The sequence below is a fragment of the Hyaena hyaena genome, unplaced genomic scaffold (assembly GCF_003009895.1).
Source record: "Hyaena hyaena isolate Hyena2069 unplaced genomic scaffold, ASM300989v1 scaffold_964, whole genome shotgun sequence".
NCBI classification, from domain to species: domain Eukaryota; kingdom Metazoa; phylum Chordata; class Mammalia; order Carnivora; family Hyaenidae; genus Hyaena; species Hyaena hyaena.
The window spans coordinates 120,381-138,889 of record NW_024081597.1 but is presented as its reverse complement, the minus strand read 5'-3'; the positions used below and the strand labels follow the sequence as shown (position 1 = coordinate 138,889).

Sequence of the window (18,509 nt, the reverse complement as noted above, 5' to 3'; positions counted from 1 at the left end):
CATTTTACCAAGTTCTTCAGGTGATCTGTAAGCACATTACAGTTTGAGAAGCATTGCTCTAGGGAAAGAACAGTTTTTAAATACGTGTTTGACAAGTTGCAAGCAGTTTGTGCTGGTTCACATTATCATTTGGATGTATTCCTTCCTTTGTACATTTAACAAATGTTCACTGAGCACCTACTAGTACCAGGCACTATGATGGTTTTTAAGAATACATTGGCATGCATCTCTATCTTAGCCTGCAAATTCCTGCCCATACCCCATTTTCTCTAGCACTTGGATGGTAGCTATCTCTTTTCTCCTTGACCTGACCCCCCTCCAGTTCCAACCCTTCCCCTCTTCTCACTTTTTTCCAGAAACTGGAGTCAGAATCCTTTTTTGTCACTCCATATCAAGTGTGGGAATTTAACTTTGAGCTGAAGACAGCTAGTATACTTTTAGTGCATAAGGATAAGCTGAGCCTGCAGCCCTGGGGCTAACCCTCCCTTGATTTCAGCTCCTTAGAGCTGGAGACAGAGGGGAAGGTTCTTGAACTAATCTTATACCTTCACTGTAGTATATACCCTGGTTTCTGGACTGGGAGCTATAGTATAGAACCTTGCTATTCAAGGTACAACTTGTAGACTGGAGCCATTGACGCCCCCTGGAAACTTGTTAGAACTATAGAATGTTGGACCTTACCACAGATCTACCTAGTCAGACTCTGCATTTTAACAAATCGCCAGGTGATTCATATACAGTAAAGTTTGAGAAGTACTGAAGCACTCATATAGAACAGCGTTTTTTAAATTTTGCAACATGAATGATCACATGGGGGGCTTTTAAAACTCTAATGCCCCTGCTGCAGCCAGGGCCAGTTAAGTGAGAATATCTTGGTATGACATCAGACATCTGTATTTTTTTTTTTTTTACTGTGCTAATATATATATTGAGAGAACATAAAATTTGCCACCTGAGCCATTTTTAAGTGTACAGTTCAGTGACATTGAGTGTGCATTCACATTGTCTCGCTACAGCACTGCCATTCATCTCTAAATTTGTCATCTTCCCAAACTGAAACTCTGTGTCTATTAAACAGGAACTCCCCATGTCTCCTCTCCCCCACCAAGCCCTGGCAGCCAGCATTCTATTTTCTGTGTCTGTGAACGTGACTGCCCTGGGTACTGCATAGAAGTGGAATTGTAGAGTATATATCCATGTGACTGGCTTACTTCACTTAGCAAAATGTCTTCACGGTTTATCCATGGTGTAGCATGTGTCAGAATTTTCTTTCTTTCTAAAGGTTCTAGTATTCCATTCTATGTATAGACCACATTTTGTTTACCCATTCAGCTGTTGATGGACTCTCAGGCTGCTTTTATCTTTTGGCTATTGTGAATAATGCTGCTATGAACATGGGTGTAGAAATATCTGTCTGAGCCTGCTCTTTTAGTTTTTTCCAGTGTAAACCCAGAAATGGGATTGCCGGGTCACATGACAGTTGTATTTAGGGCTTTTTTTTGAGGAACTGCTACATAGCACTTTTCCACAGTAGCTGTGCCATTTTACATTCCCACCAGCAATATACAAGGGTCTTACTCCCCCACATCTTCACAAACAATTGCCATTTTCCATCTTCTTCTTTTTTTTTTTTTTTACTATAACCATCCTAATGGTATGAGTGTTATCTTATTGTAGTTTTGATTTGCATTTCCTTAATCGTTACTGATGTTGAGCATCTTTTCTCATATTAATTGGCCATTCGTATGTCTCTTCTTTAGAGAAATGTCTATTCAAGTCCCTTGCCCATTTTTAATTAGGTTTTTTTTGTTGTTGATTTGTAGAACTCTTTATATATTCTGGATATTAATCCCTTATCAGATATATGGTTTGCAAATATTTTCTTCTCCCATTCTGTGGGTTGCCTTTTCACTCTGTTGATAGTGTCCTTTGATGTACAACAGTTTTAAATTTTGAGGTAATCCATTTTGTCTGTATTTTCTTTTGTTGGGTGTACTTTTGGGGTCATGTCCAAGAAATCATTGTTGGACAACAGTATTTTTTTAAAACTCCCCTGGTGAATCTAGTGTACAGCTAAGCAGTGTTTCTCAAACTTTAATGTGCATTTTGTCCCTAAAGTCTTATTAAAATGCATATTCTGGGGGCACCTGTGTGGCTCAGTCAGTTAAGCATCTGACTTCGGCTCAGGTCATGATCTTGTGGTTCATGAGTTCGAGCCCCAGATCCAGCTTTGTGCTGTCAGCTCAGAGCCTGGAGCCTGCTTCAGATTCTCTGTCTCTGCCTCTCTCTCAAAAATAAATAAACATTAAAATATTTTTTAATTAAAAAGAAAAAAAACAATAAAACACATATTGTGATTTATTAGGTCTGGCGTGGGGCCCGAGATCCTGCATGTTAACAAACTCCTGGCTGATGCTGATGCTGGTCTGACCACCAGTGTGAGTAGCCATGGTCTAGAGGAGCACTTCAGTGATTTCTTTCACATGAGCCCTGAGAGTAGGAGATATTTTCCAGACCTTTTCCTGAGCTTGTTCATGATAAAGTGCGTGTTCCCCCTGCATCATGGGGGAGGCTGTCCACTATGGGGAGATTTCAGACGGCTGATTCCTCTCTCTGGCCTTGGCTCCTGGGGGTGAACTACTGTAGAATCCTGCCAAAAGCTGTTTTGTTCAAAATATGTTCAATATGCTCAGAAAGGAAAATCACACAGGTTGGTCTGAAATTTTTGGAAGAAGCTAGTGAGAAAAACTGCTGAAGGTCTGCATCTTAAAAAAAAATCCTTTAATTCATCATAGAATTTTAGAGCTGGGAGGCACCTCTAGAGTCTATCCCAAACCTTCATTTTGGAGAAGAAAGCTGAGACCCAAGGCCGTGACTTGTTCAAGGTCACCAAGCAAAACAGAGGTCAACCCATAAGTGTATTACTTCTTTTTAGCCTTGCTTTAGGTTATTTTTCTGGAAATGGTTAACACGGAGTAGCTACCTGTTTCATATGGCTCCTTTAATTAAAAGTTCACCTTTTCATAGAAAAGGTAAAAACCAACAGGCTGGATCAGGCTTCTTGCCCTTCATGGCCTTCATTAGAAAATTTCTACCAGTTGCTTGTATTACCCTAATAGGACCTGCCTCCCTGATTGATGGCAGTGACCCAAATTGTAGGAATGGTGCCTGGGAGGGACCAACTAGCTCCTATAAGGTGCCCCTTTCTCTTTCTCAATGCCCCTTTCTCTTCTGTGCCCACTGCAAACCTTGTAATCTGATCACAGTACTCTTTCAATCCACTGCCAATCAATTGGATCTGGCTCTCAAGTTGAAACTCATTTGCTGTCCCTATAATAGAGGTCATACCTTGAAAAGACCAGTGACCTTCAGATCCACCCTACATTTCAGCATGTCTACACTGGTTATTAAATACTCTTTAGCTTTTCATTTTACCAACAGCTGCTCATTAATCCAATTATAAGTTTCCTTCATCCAACCAAACGTCCTGCTGAGTGGCAGAACTCTCACAGTGATGCATTTGCCTTCAGTGATGAGACAGCCCAGTAGAAGATATTGTCTTGTTCAGACATCTCTGCAATTTTGACTTGACCTCACTCTGATAGTGCAACACCCAACAAGTGCCCTGTGAACAGACTCCGAGAGCCTCCTTCCCAGGAAGGCTCACTGAGATTAGTTTCTGCCCTGAAGTTGGAGCCCTGCCCCCTGGGTCTCTTCGCAGCCTCACAACAAGGCATTAGGGAGGCTTCTGAACCATGTTTGACAGTGAAGGCAGTGCCTGGGCTCCTCATTTGGGTTTCTGGGTCCTGAACTGAGGCAAGCTCATTTGCTGGCATGAGCGTCTGTCTCCATATGGGGAGTCAGCCTCCCCATCTTCTCTTCACTAAGATATCAGCCTCACTCAGCCTTGCTCTCAGCTGCCAGACGCACCTGCATGCCAGCAGGAAAAGTTCCATCAAGAAGGGGTCTGCTGCAAAAACTGAGGACTGATGGATGTGGGGGGGGGGGGGGGGGGGGCTGGAGGAGGGCACTTGTGGGGATGAGCACTGAGTGTTATGTTGAAACCTATTTTGACAATAAACAATTTAAAAAAAAAAAAAAAAAAAAAAAAAAAAGAAGGGGTCTGCTGCCTTCTGAAAGCAGGAAGGCCCTACTTTGCCTGCAAGACCGGGCCTACAGCCTTCCTGAGACTTGTTCGAGCAGGGCCTTTAGAACATTCCGAGTTCTGATTCCAGGCCTCCTGGCAGAGTCTCAGGGTGGTACCATCTGTAGCTCATGCAAAGAGGGGGTGGAGTCCTTCTACCTTCTTGGCTGTTTTCCTCTGTCTCCTGGGTGCGGGTCACCAGCTCCCATGGCCCCAGGCTGCTCAGCAACACCCTAAGTTATGTTAGAGATATAATAATGAATTATACAATGGGTTATACATAATTAATTTATAATAAAACACGCACACAGTGGTTTAATTTTTCCAAGTGAATGATGTACCACCCATCAGATCCTGCTGGGATACATTCCATAACTGACTGCTTCCTGATCTGGAGATGATGGCCAGCTGCCCTAGGGAGGGACCTTGGCCAGGGAAACTTGCCAAGTCCCAGACTCCCTCCAGACTGCCTCTGGGGTATGTCCCATAGAAGGAGGATAAGCCTTCACTGCCTCTATTATTGTTCTAGACCAGGGTACTCATGGGGATTCACTCCACCCCTGGACTATTTGAGAGTGGTTATTTTGGACATTCCCCCAGTCTTTCTTTGGAGTATGGGAGATGCCTATATGTTTACACTCAACCTTTCCTTCCTTCCTTAATTCACTCAACAAATATGTATTGAGTGCCTGTTATGTGCCAGACCCTGTCCTTGGCTTGATGTAGGTGAGTTAGCAAAGCACAAAGATTCTTGCCCTGGTGGAGCTTACGTTCTAGCAGAGGGAGACAGACAATAAATGGTGAGCACAATGAATAAGTAAATGACAGTATGTTCCACAGTGAAAGGTGCTGTAAGAAAAGAAAAAGTAGAGCAGGGTAAGTGAGATCAGGTGTGATGTAGGCAGGCTGCAGTTTTCAACACAGTAGTTAGGGCGGGTCTTATGGGAAAGTGGCAGCCTAGGAATTGCCAAGCCCTCCGTGAACAAGGGGGAAAGGTGCATATGTTACTGCTCTGGGCTGTTTGGTTATCAGATCTTTCAGTAATATTCATAACTTTTGGTTTCAGATGTTCAGGATGTTATTGTTCCTGCTGCTGCTGCGGTTTCTGCCCCCCATTGAGGGGTCCCAGCGTGCAGAACCCATGTTCACTGCAGTCACCAGCTCGGTCCTGCCCCCTGACTATGACAGCAACCCCACCCAGCTCAACTATGGTGTGGCAGTCACCGATGTGGACCATGATGGAGATTTTGAGATCGTTGTGGCAGGGTAAGTGCCTCCTACCGTGAGTTTGACAAGTGTATTAGTCAGCTTTTGCTGTGATAAGGCTGAGTAACAAATACCAAAAGCCAATGGCTTGCAGCAGCACATATTCCCACCCATAGGTGTCAGCTGGGCTCAGCTGGGGCTCTAGTATGCCATGTCCTTGCCTTCAGCAGGGAGAGGATGGAGGGTGGATGGTTTTTCAGGGAGAGAATTTGATTACTCTGCTTCAAGGCATTCTCTTCATGTTGTGAAGCCTCCTTAGTTATACAAGCACTACTTCCTTACCAGAGGAGACATCTCTATATAGGAGGGCCTTAAAGGTAACAATTATGATAGATTGGGATACTCAAAGCTGTCTTTGCACAATATCTTCCATAAGGCTAAGAAAACATTAATTGTCCATTTCAAAGAAGGGAGGAAGATGGGAATTCAGGATAGCTAAACATCCTCCAAAGTATGCCTTGGTGCCCACTGTTCCCTTCTCTCCTGAGAAGCAACATTGTGTAGGAAGAAAAGCATGTGATTTAGAGTCCAAATAGCTTGAGTTCTTGTCCTAGATCTAAAGGCTTTCTAGTTGCATGACCTTAAGTCAATCCCTTACTCACTGATTCAGGTATATCAGCTGGAAAAAGGGGAAAAATCATACTACTTTCTTGTCCTCAGCCTCAGTAGGGTATTGCATGTACCAGTGCATTGTAAATTCTGCCAGTAACCATAGATAGTTGTTATTTATGGAGTGCTAATACATGCCAGGCACCGTGCTAAGCCTTTTTCAGAGGCATTGTCTCGTTCAATCCTCCTGACAACACTATGAAGTATGTGTACAAGAAAAGGAAATTAAATGGTAAGCAACCTGCCCTAGTCAATGAAACAGGACATGGATGGGTCAGGATTTGAACCCCTGGGCTTCCTAACTCCAGAGCTGCTGAACTACAGTTGTGCAAAGTTTTGTTATCACTTCAAAAATCAGTCGACCAGTAAAAACACAAGGGCCCATCAGCATCATTCTGGGAGACCCAAGCTTTTATGCCAGCACCGAACAAAGTCACTGGCAAGTAACATTATTTGTAGCAGTTGCATGTAACAGTAGAAAGCACTGACCTTGGAATTGGAAGATCCAGTTTTAATTCTCACCATACCACTCAATAGTTGTGAACTTTGTGTAAGTTACTTAGCTATGTGGTGCCTACTTTTCTCATCTGTAGAATGTGCCTGTTGAAGTCTACCCCCTCCAACCACACAGGGCAGTGGTGAGGGTCAGGGGTGATGATGTGTAGAAAAGGCACTCTGTAAAGCACACTTCTTCTTCCACTTATTTATTTCTTCTACCATGTGAAGAGCAGAAAGTACCTGATTCTAGACCTTCCTAGAAGTCTGGATGAGTGCACCATCCGATGGAACTTTCCATGATGATATAGATGTTCTATATTGGTGCTGTCCAATATGGTGTCCATTAGCCACATGGGACTCTGAGCCCTTGAATTGTGGCAACAGTGACTGAGGAACTGAAATTTTAATTTTATTTCATTTAAACTAAATAGCCACTTTTAAATTAACATAGTTCTGGGCCTTAAGAAGGACAAACTAAAGAGCAGAGTTTGATAGAAAAAGAAAAACCAGAAGTGGTTGTAGTGACCCTGTTGCCTGAGTGACCTGAGGAGGGTGGAGCCAAGCAGCTTCTCTGCATTCCGTGCTGTGATGGTCCAGTGTCTCTCTGAATCAGGGAGCAGCCCACCTCATCAAACTGTTCTTCCCAGAGCCATGAGTCTCTGGTTAAATGACTTTGATGCATTTCTGAAATGTTCTCGTTGGCCCTGCCTCCTGTTAGGTGGCACCAGCCTCCCCTGGTAGACCCTGGGAGCTGACAGAGGACAGTGGGGCAACCATCCTTCCCTCCTGCTGGACCCTCCACAAGTTACCGCTGTGAGCATGCTCTCCCTTCACCTTGGACACTGGCTTCAAGTGCAGCTCTCCATTACACCCATCCTTTTATGTACACGAATTGTACTGCGTCTCCTGAACGTGTAGCTTCGTTCTTTCCAAGTGCTGGGCATTCATTTCATCTTCCCTTTCAATGAAGCCCCTCCCTCCCTCTCTGTCTCCCAAGGAACCCCATAAATTTGCTTCTGTGTCTCTGTGGTGGGAAGGCTAGACCATCTTTTGTAGTCAGCTTTGAGTAAACCTTGTCTAGCTTGATGCTTCCTATGGGTCCTACAGCACTTGGGAGTCATCCTCTGAAAACAAAGCCCAGACCATCCCGAGTCTTCATCCTGAATCAGCCAGAGATCAGGGAAAGACTCTTCTCTTTGATCCTGGGGAAGGGTTGAGCCAGATAGGCCCTGTCTGAGAAAGCTTGGGCTGCTGAGTGTTCTTCTAAACAATGATATTGCCCACCCCCAGCAAAGGAGAAGGCTTGCGTGGAGGACGGGATGGCAAACTTGGGCAGCCTCCCAGCTCCAGGTCAGGCCTTCTTTGTGGCTGTTGTGAAGCATTGTGAATTCTCAGAGCATCAGAAAGACACATTCTAATTTAAGTACCAAATACATTCCAAAGACAAATATAATTTTTTATTATCTACAGCATAGGATGATTTGTCACTGTCTTCTTCTTTGGACTGGATAACCAGTGGTTGACTATACAGACATATTTAAATCAGGACCTTGGGAGGTCATTTGGTCCACCCCTTGCCTTCCAATAAGGCCACACCTATAGCTCTTGGAGGCTGCATTTATTTAAAGCCTTCCAACAGAATGTGTGTGATCTTTTTGTAATCTAACTCAATTACTTATGGCAAGAATCTGTTTGACAAATCTGAATCCCTCATATTAGAGTTTAATAAGCCATTTCTTTTAACTTTTGTTTTGCTCTTGCCTTTGAAGATATAAACCAAGTGGTCACCATCCTTTCAAATAAAGACAGCTAGGATCACTGCTCTGCCTTTCATTCTCTGTGGACTTGGCCACATTTCTGGCTTTGACTCTTATTCTATTTCATCTACTCTATACCCATAATTAACTCTGTTTCCTTCTTTATTTGATTGTAGACTCCGTTTAAGAATCATACTGCAAGAGTTAATTTTAAAAAAATTGAATGTGAATGCCTTTACCTGGGGCACCTGTGGTCCAGCTCATGACAGGCCCACTCTGTATTATGTTATAGACTTTTCCATTAGCTGGTCGCTGAAGGCGGTAACGTTTGTGACCCCTGGGATAATGGCCAGCTCTTCAGTTTATAAGGCACCCTGTACTTGAACTTGTCTTAGATTTGTTGACCTTGTAGTATATCTGACTTGAGCCCTGTTGCTGTGAGTATTTACTCTTTGAATAGGTTTGTTTTGTTTTGCTTTTTTAGTATCCTTGTTCTGGGTATTGATGGCATTGATTTTGAGCATGTTGCGGGTGAGTTTGTGTTGTGTTTCAGTTTCTTGAGTTAATTGTGATGGAAGGCGTGTGCGTGCATCTGACTCTGGGAGGAGCAGAAAATGACCGGCCTTTGTTCTGCGGGGATGGGGGAGGGAATGGGCTGCCTCTGCTCCTCCGCCACAGCTGGGCGAGTGCCTCTGCATATGGAGGGCTTATCTGTTGACCGGCAGGTGCATGATTGCGGTCTCTACATACAGTCTCCTCCCTGCAGCGTGAGGGGAGGATTTGATCACCCCCAGAGACAACTGCACACGCACAGACCATTGAGGATCTTCAGGACTGGTTCCCCAGGTGAATAAAAAGCTCAGTAGCTTCCCCTTTTCTCAGTGGAACTAAATACCAAATCTACAGTCTCACATCGTCTAGAAAGGAATTCCTGTTGGTGTCAATCTTGCACAATTCCTTTAGAGCAGCTTTTGTTTCCTGGGATATACCCAGAGGTCTGAGATAACCCCCCCACCCTTTCAGTTTCCAACAGAAGTTTTGCTCAAATGGAAAGATTGTAGTGGCTGTAAAGTTTAAATCACGATTTAGATCAGTTTTTCTACACAGAGCATTCATTTGATAAAACCTTAACACATTCTTCACACTTGGAAGGGTTTCAGTTAAAGGGATGCTACATATCATAAAGCAGTGTTTCGTTTTGTTCTTAATTTTGCAACTATGTGAGAAAACTTTTTTAATTTACTAGTTAATTGAATTATTTAAAAGGCAAACCATATTCAATTACCAGATTAATCATAATCATATAGGAGATATTTTTGCCATTACAAATAATAAGAACAATGATAAAGAATGAGATATTTGTCTATGATTTAACCAAAGCAACATTTATACATTTTAATGTAAGTATATAGATGTACACAGCATAGGTTGTGTATACATACACAGCATGTATATGATAGATGGTAGATAGATAGTAGATGTAGTATCCATATAAATATATATAGATACTGTAGTCTATATGTCTATGTGTATATATGCACACAAACTTTTAACAAAATATGAAAAAGAGTTTTGAACTTTCTGTCCTAATTGTTGCTTTGTAAAAACATTTTGATGGATTTGATCTCAGTTTTGACAACTTTAAAACATTAGGATAAGGCACCTTCGTGGCTCAGTTGGTTAAGTGACTGACTTTGGCTCAGGTCATGATCTCTGCAGTCTGTGAGTTTGAGCCCAGCATCAGGCTCTGTGCTGACTGCTCAGAGCCTGGAGCCTGCTTCAGATTCTGTGTCTCCCTCTCTCTCTGCCCCTCCCCTGTTCATGCTCTGTGTCTCTCTCTCTCTCTCTCAAAATTAAGTAAACATTTTTTTAAAAATTAAAAAAAAATGTTAAGTTATTTCATTCAGTTTATCTTTCTATTTTAATTTAAAATATATCTTACAATTTGATAACATGTACCTGTGTTTTATTACCAAAAAATTCACCAAAAAAATCATCTTTAGCAACCCCTGCTTCAAGCACATCCCAGTCCTCTCCCAGAATAACAGTTGTTTTGAGTTTGGTGTTTGTACTTCTAGAAATTTCTATGTTACATATATATGTTATATATATGTTCATAAGTTATAAATATATCATTTTTGGAAGAATCGAGCTGATATGCATTGTCCCAAAACTTGCTTTATTTTCACTGTATAATATATTTATTGTTCATACATATAGATCTAGCTTATTTTTTTTTATTTTTTTTAATGTTTTACTTATTTCTGAGAGAGAGAGACAGCATGAGCAGGGGAGGGTCAGAGAGGGAGGGAGACACAGAATCTGAAACAACTCCAGGCTCTGAGCTGGCAGTCAGCACAGAGCCTGACATGGGGCTCGAACCCACGAACTGTGAGATCATGACCTGAGCCGAAGTCGGATGCTTAACCGACTGAGCCACCCAGGTGCCCCAGATCTAGCTTATTTTTTTAAGTCATTTAGTGTGGGTATACCACATCTGTTTTCCCACCCCTCAAGTGACATTTAAGCTGTCCCTAATCTGTGACCATTGCAGACAACACTGTACTGCACATCCTTACCCACATGTGCAGATATTTCTCTGGGGTACATACCAAGAAGCAGAGATGCTGGGTGTGCTATATACATTTTGGATCTTAATAAATATTGCCAAATTATTTCCAATCTCAGTCTTTTTCTACTTATTCATAGCCTAGAAATAAAAGGCAAGTTTGGGGATTATTGAATTCAACATCTCCTCAAGCCCCTACTATGTGTACAGCCCACATAAGCTGCAGGGTCTGAACTTAATCAATTTAGGCCTAATAGTTCCCAGAATGGGGGAAAAAAAAAAGTCCTATTCTACATCTGCAAAAGAAGCTGCTGATGTTAAAAACCAGATTGAGGAACTTCAATACTTTCTGAGTCAAACTGCTAAGAGGACTTCCTCTAAAGCCTCGTCTGCAAAAATATATTTCTTAAATGGTTCACCCTTAACCTCCAGATTCATTGTCGCCGGTATCATGGGAGAATGATTGCGGGGTGCCAGCTCGTCTGCTCTGGTTAAGCATGGACTACCCCCGATTTTGAATACTAATAAGACATGAGCTGGAGCAGGAAGCAAGGCTTTTAAACCCATTCTTAAAACTTTTCTAAAAAGGCTACTCAGCAGTGCATGGCAGGTTTTCCAGAGATGTCTTCTTGCTGCATCTGAACTTCTCCCCAGAAGCAGTGGGCAAAAATTTCACCCTGCACACATAGTCATACACTCTTCTGACAGCCTGAAGGTCTGAAGCCCCTTTTCTTGTTACCCTGGCTACCCCGCCCCCCCACAAAGCGAGGTGACAGAAGGTGTGGTAGGCAGAATAATAGCTTTCCAAAGATGTTGTGTCCTAATCCCCACAACCAATGAATATGTTATCTTACATGGCAAAAAGGACTGTGCAGATGTGATTAAGACCTTGAGATAGTGAGATTATCCTAGATTATCCAAGTGGGCCCAATGTAATTGCAGCGTTCTTAAAAGTGGCAAAAGGGAAGCAGAAGAGGAGGTCATGGTATTGTGATGTGAGAAAGACTTAAACTCAGCATTCCTGGCTATGAGGCTGGAGGGAGAGGTCACAGATCAAGGAATATGCGTAGGCTTTAGAAGCTGGAGAAGGTAAGGAAATAGATTTATCCCTAGAGCTTCTAGGAAAGAATGTAGTCCTACCAACACGTTGATTTCAACACAGACCAATGATGGACCTCTAACACACAGAAGTGTAAGCTAATCAATTTGCATTGTTTTATGCCACTAAGTTTGTGGTGAGTTGTTATAGCAGCAATACATCAGATGCTTGGTGTGATTTTTCAGAGAGGAGATGGCCATTACCTCAGAAATTTTAATAGTGTTATTTTAGCAATATCATAGCAATAAAATAAATATACCATCCATAAGCATAGTATTTAAAAGAGTAAAAGAAGTATACTACTAACGAAAGTATTATTTTTAATCAATGGCAATCCCTTGTCTTAGGAACATGTTCCTTAGGGATCAACCACCTTAACTCACCAGGCAGTTCACCGTTTGACAGCTGGTGCCTTGGATGGTTGGAGGCGGGGAGAGGGATTCAGAGCTTTTAAAGATCTCATTGCCCATGGTGGGACAGCAGACCCAAACTAGGTGAAATTAGAAGCCACTTGCACCCCTAGAGAGAGGCAGGCATTCCAGAAGGTCAGCAGGAGGTCGGCCAGGGCAGAGGGCACTTCCAGGTGAGAATCACAAAGGCCTTGGAGGGGACATATGGATGGCATATGCGGGTCCATTTACCGAGGGGGCAATGTCCTCTCCAGGTCGAAGACAGCTTTAGGCTTACTTGGATTTTGTTGTTTGTTTGTTTTAAAATTAATTTTTTAAAAAAAGCATTTTAACAAAAAACTGATTTTTCATAGTGAAGAATATTTATAAAAAGCCATTCCAAAATAGTAATATAATTAAGACCCTAAAATTGCCTCTGCTGAAAAAGGCAAAACTACTTTTAGTAGTCTGAGTTTTTCATCCATTCAGAAAGTGGATGGATGCCTGTCTCCAGTCACTTGAAGTCTCTCCTCTCCCATCTTCTGAGTGGTGGGCTGGGTAGAAGGCCTTCCTCACCCAGCTCCAGCCTCCGGATGTCACAGGGCACAGGGCAGGCTGGTGGGGGAGCCAAGGCTCCCTTACACCCCTACAGCCGCAAGGGTGCTGCTCTCTCCCTCCTCTCCCTCCCCCAAACACATCTACACCTCTCTTTGCCATTTCCACTCTCTGCATCACTTCTGCTCTGGGGGGCCTGTCTGACTCCTGCCTGCCTCACCCCTTCTCCCCAGTGCAGCTGACCTGGTGAGTCACATTCTTTCAAGAATGCTATGGTTATGACTTAATCTTCCCTCTGAAGAAGCAGTTAGTTTTGAGGTGCAGATACTGAGGAAAACATGCAACGATGTGAGAAGCTAAAACATTCCCCACTTGGGATTCTTGTCATGCCCTCCCCTTGGTTACCTTCAGCTGTTTTGCAGACTGAAGTTATGAAGGGGCGGCATAAGCAACCTATGTCTTGTATTTTACTTACAGCATCTCGTTTTAAACCATCACAGCAGTCCACGTGACATGTAGTATTTAACTGAGCCTGCGTCACACATTTTTTTTCACATTTGCACATCACTAAAATTGGAATGTGACCTACAATTGGCAGCTTGCAGTAAATTGGAAGTTTTTTCTTTCCTAGAGATACATACAACAGTGGTGAGTCTTATCACTGATGACACCTTAGATTTGATGAAAGCATTGCAGATAGTATTGTCTCATTTTGCAAATGAGGAAACTGAGGCCCACAGATCTTCTGAAAGTTATAGAGATGGTGAAAGATGAACTATTATTCTACATCTACCCAATAAGTTTTAAGTGTGTTAATTGTGTTAACTTATTAATTGTGTTAATTAATCATTATCTTGATTAATATTTTTTGCCTATTAATAACTGAGAGGATTGGTTTGAAATATCCTACTGTAGTAATCCATTTCTTTCCATAACTCTGTGTTGCTTTATGTTGAGTCCATTTTATTAGGTGTAGTTTTAGAATTCTTTTTTTGTTATTGCGATATAATTGACACATAAGTTTCAGGTTCATACAACATAATGATTCCATATTTGTATGTATTGCAAAATGATGACCACAATAAATCTTAGAATTCTTACATTTTCCTGGTGAATGGAGCCATTATTATGAAGTGACCCCATCAATCCCTAATTATGCTTTTGGCTTAATATTGTTATTAGGCCATCTAATATTTTATATTAGTTATAATATCAATATAGCTATAATTATTAGATATAATAGTATATATTATAATTAATATAGCTAATATTATAACTATCCCATCTTTCTTTCTGTTAGTATTTTCCAGGAACATCTTTTTTCATCCTTTTACTTTTAACTTTCCAAAGTCCTTATGTTTTATGTGTGTTTCTTGTATACAGCATATATATAGCTTAAGTTTCTTTTTTAACTGTTTAACCGAGTCTATCCTCTTACTGATGAGTTCAGTCCATTCAATTTAATGGGAATATTAATATGTTTAAACTTGTTTCTCTCATTTGTTAAATGTTCATGCGTTCAATGCTTCTTTTCCTTTCTTGCTTTTTAAAAAGATTGATTGAGGAGCTTTGGGTGGCGGGGAAAAGAGAAGGAGTTACTTGTTTTCTAAATCCTATTTTTTGCCTTTAATTGATTTGGGACTTAGACCCTCTTCTGTTCTTTTAGTGGCTTCTTTTGAAATTTTATGATACATATTTAACTTAACAAACTCTAAAATGACCTTAACTCCCTTCCATAACATTGCAAGGACTTTATTCCACTTTAACTCTTAAGCACCCCTTCCTGCCAAGCTTGCCCTTGGCAAACCCTACCACTTATAATTATTATTGTTGTTTTTGTGATTGTCTAAAGGAATGTTCTTAAGTGGGAACACTAGCTCTCTTCAAGGGTCCTGGGTTAATGTAGGATCCTAAGGTTCACCATCCTCCCTATGCTGCCAGCCCAAGAGTTAGTGATACTCTTCACAGTGCTCTGAGCCTCTTATTGCCATTTGTTTTGGTCCTTGCTGCCAGATCTAGTTTTGACTCCCTTTTCTGTGGAATAGGATGATTCTTGAAGATTTCCTTTAAGTTTGTGAGCCCAGTAATACATTAAAAATATGTTGTATCTGGAACCTGCTTGTTTTGTAGTGGTAGGGTCCTTCAGCAGTCTGTCATATGGATTGAAACTGAAGTCTGGAGTTTTCAATGATTTAGGATCTCCAGAGCTTCTTTTTCTATTACTAAGAGGACTTGGGAAGGCCTGCACAGCTAAAGGAAATAGTATTTAAGAGGTTCTCCCACTTACCTGTTCAGAGATGCTTGAACTTACCTCTTGCAAAATAGAGCTCTACAGCATGGGAGATTTGGGTGTGAGATGGAGAGGGGTAAGGATGTGTGGGGAGGGCGGGGAGACAAACACATGCAGTAAGCCATAGGCACTCAGGTAGTCAGGCCAGATCCTTGGACTGTGCCTCTCTGAAGGAGCAAGAAGAATCAAGATGAAAGTCATCTCCAGCATAGATGATACCATGTAAAGTCACCAGTGTTTAGCTATGCCAATGAAGGAAATGTGTGACTGTACATCAAAAAGGACCTCCTTCCCCCTCAGCAGCCATCTTTCTATATTGTTTATAGAGTAGAGTAGAGTTACAGCCATATGGACTCATGGGCAACTACCCAGTGTGTTTTGACATGCCCTGGTGCTGTAGTCACTCTGTATGCTGGCCATGAATGGTCACTGGGAAGATAAAAAGGCTAATGAAGGGGTGCCTGGGTGGCTCAGTCAGTTAAGCGTCTGACTTCGGCTCAGGTCATGATCTCACAGTTTGTGGGTTCGAGCCCCACGTCGGGCTCTGTGTTGACAGCTTAGAGCCTGGAGCCTGTTTCAGGTTCTGTGTCTCCCTCTCTCCCTCTGACCCTCCCCTGCCCATGCTGTCTCTCTCTTTCTCTCTCAGAAATAAGTAAAATATTTTTTTAAAAAGTTTTTAAAAAAAGGTAATGAAGATTCTCCCTAGTTGGGAGCTATCCTGCAGAGCAACATTGCATGGTCATGTAAAATAGGGTAGCAGAATCTTCTCTTTGGATCTCCACACCACCTTTGTTCTTTTCTTTTGGGATGAACATTCTGTCTCCTCTAGAGAACTATTCCAATCACAGGATCCTGTGGGGCTGCCAGTCAATAGTCTGGGGTTCCCTGTGATCTAAGGCTGGCCAATCAGTGTCTTCATCTGAGATTTTTCCATCATGAATCAAAGAAGGAAAGCCCTAACTTGCTCTTGGATCATGGGTTGTAAGGATATGTCAGCAAACTACTATGAATAGGCCCATGTCCCCCACCTCATGCAGGAACCTGAGCGAAGGAAGATGAAACCCAGAGAGAAAAAGGGGAGAGAATCCTGGGACATTAAGCCCCTGATTCCTGTCCCTGAGACCCCCAGACCTATGGGTCTCCTGCATCTCTGCTTCAGTTCTGGAAGCACCTTTTTACCTCCAATAAATTTTCCTCTAGAGCTTTTTTCTAGAATGACTTTAAGAAAAGTCACATAAGAATGCCAAAACTAATGGCTTATAAATCTAGACAAAGCAGCCCTTTTGCAGGCTAGAGCAAACACCCTATCTGATGCTGTGTTGCAAACCAGAGCATAACTGTTTCTAGTCCCAAAATAGACCCTATGGCTATCTAGTCAAAGAGAAGATCCTCAAGAATACATAAGAACAGTTGATGATCTGTGATCAGTGTTAACTTATGTTTTTGAAGGAGCTCTTGCCAGGTGGGTTAGATTGAGAGGATAACTCAAACCAAGAAATATTACGATGTTATTTAACTAAACAGTAAACATTCTATATACACACTTGTATCAAGAATTATTTTTAAAATTTCCCTTCTCACATTAGATTGCTAACTGCTAAAGGCAGGAACTTTCTCTTGTCCATCTGTGCACCAATAGTGCCGAGCATGTAGTCAGTGTTCAATGAATGAACTTACCTGTAATAGAGATAAGGCATATATGGAAATAAGCAAGGGTCATATGGGTGGGGGGGGTGGTCTTGGGTAAGAGAAAATAATAAACATTAGCTATACTCAGAAGTGATTGATTCAAGGACCTTAGCCTTGAGAACAACATCAGTAAATTCAATAAAAATATCCTACAGTCCTACCTTATATGTGCATAACTGTGTGCTCAGTGCTTTGGCATATGCAAGAATACAGTCCCTTCCTTTAAGCCATCTTACTTGTAAGAGAGATAAGGCATAAATGGAAATAACAGAGCAGAATGTCATATGAGCTATAGAAAGAAACTCACTCCATGGTTGGCACATTTATCAGGTTCATCTTCCCAGTGAATATTCCAGTTTTTCCAGTTTCCTATCAACACTGAATTCATCTGAGGTTGTAGTAATAAGGCTCTTTATCCCCAGTATGGAATTCCTCTGTTATGTCACAGGTTTGATCTTCTTTTACTCATTATAGCCAGGGTCCCTGTGTTCATTTCCCTTTCATTAAACCACAGTAATTGTTTGTTGACAGTGTAGTCCCAAGGAGCTGACAGCATCCTTGAGCCCCGGTCCTGGTTCTTCCTGGTTCCTGTCTACCACCTCAGAGAGTCCGTTGAATTCTCCAGAATGCACCACTAGCCAGTAATACAAATGTCAACCTTGGTTTTTTTTAAAACATACTTTTTCATCAGTAATCTGTTGTCCGTATTCTTCCCTCCAAGCCAAATAAAGCAAAGTGTAGAAGAAGGAGGCAGTCATTTCCCCCCAGTTCCCTACAAACAAACAAAATGGGCCATAATTCTAGTTACTCCAGTACCTTTTCAAGTTGCTCCTTATCCTGGGAAGCTGTGGCTACACCAGGCTATAGCCAAAATTGCACTCTCCTACTTCCCATCAGCCTTTGCTCTGTCTGGGCTGACCTGAGAAGGCCTTGGTTAAGCCATTTCAGCACCTGATTCCTGGACAGCACCAGAGCCCTGGAAGAGGTCCACAGGCCCTGTGGGTTCCCCCACTGCATCCCTCCAAGCAAACCCTTTTGTTTCCACAAGTTAGGAAGACTTTGAAAAGTATGGCAAGTATCATTTAAAAAGTTTCCTTTCCATACAACTCATTAATTTCAATTTTGAGTGGCCTTCAAAAAGCAAGAGCTAGTAAAAGAAATAACAGATATCTTAAAAGTTTCCAGTGGCATATCTAAAATCTGTTTCAAGTGGATCTAACATTTCATGGGGGAAAATATTCAATTTAAAAACTAAGATGTAGAAAGTAGATGAGTACATCCTTGGTTCAAAGAGATAGAAAGCTAAAGAAACTTTCAGGGGACACTGGTAACTTTCTGACGCCTATCTGGCAATAATATGTCCTAGGCTGTGGTGAAGACAAATGATATAAGGCATGTAATTGCTCAGCACAGCACCTGGCACATACTAAATGCTCAGCTGGTAGTGTGTTGGGGGTGATTATGTTTATTTAATGCCTAATATAACAGTAGTGGTTTACCTGGACCAACTCTCATCTGTGTGTGTCTCTATGTCTTTTTCCATCAATGGGATAGCATAGCACTGTGGAATTTTTTTTTTTTTTTGCTTTTTAATTAGAAATATATATCCTGTGTTGTTAATTTTAACACAGTCATTTAAACAGT

The 18,509-nt window shown here is 41.8% G+C and overlaps 1 protein-coding gene across 3 annotated transcripts in view; it reads left to right on the top strand.

Annotated features, from left to right (window-relative positions):
* Window positions 1-18,509, top strand: part of CRTAC1 (cartilage acidic protein 1) — a 150,660-nt gene that overhangs the window by 12,723 nt on the left and 119,428 nt on the right. For all 3 annotated transcript variants that reach the window (XM_039221220.1, XM_039221222.1, XM_039221221.1), the window contains exon 2: window positions 5,211-5,410. In XM_039221220.1, the coding sequence (XP_039077151.1) occupies window positions 5,211-5,410 (200 nt within the window). The remainder of the gene's footprint in view (window positions 1-5,210; window positions 5,411-18,509) is intronic.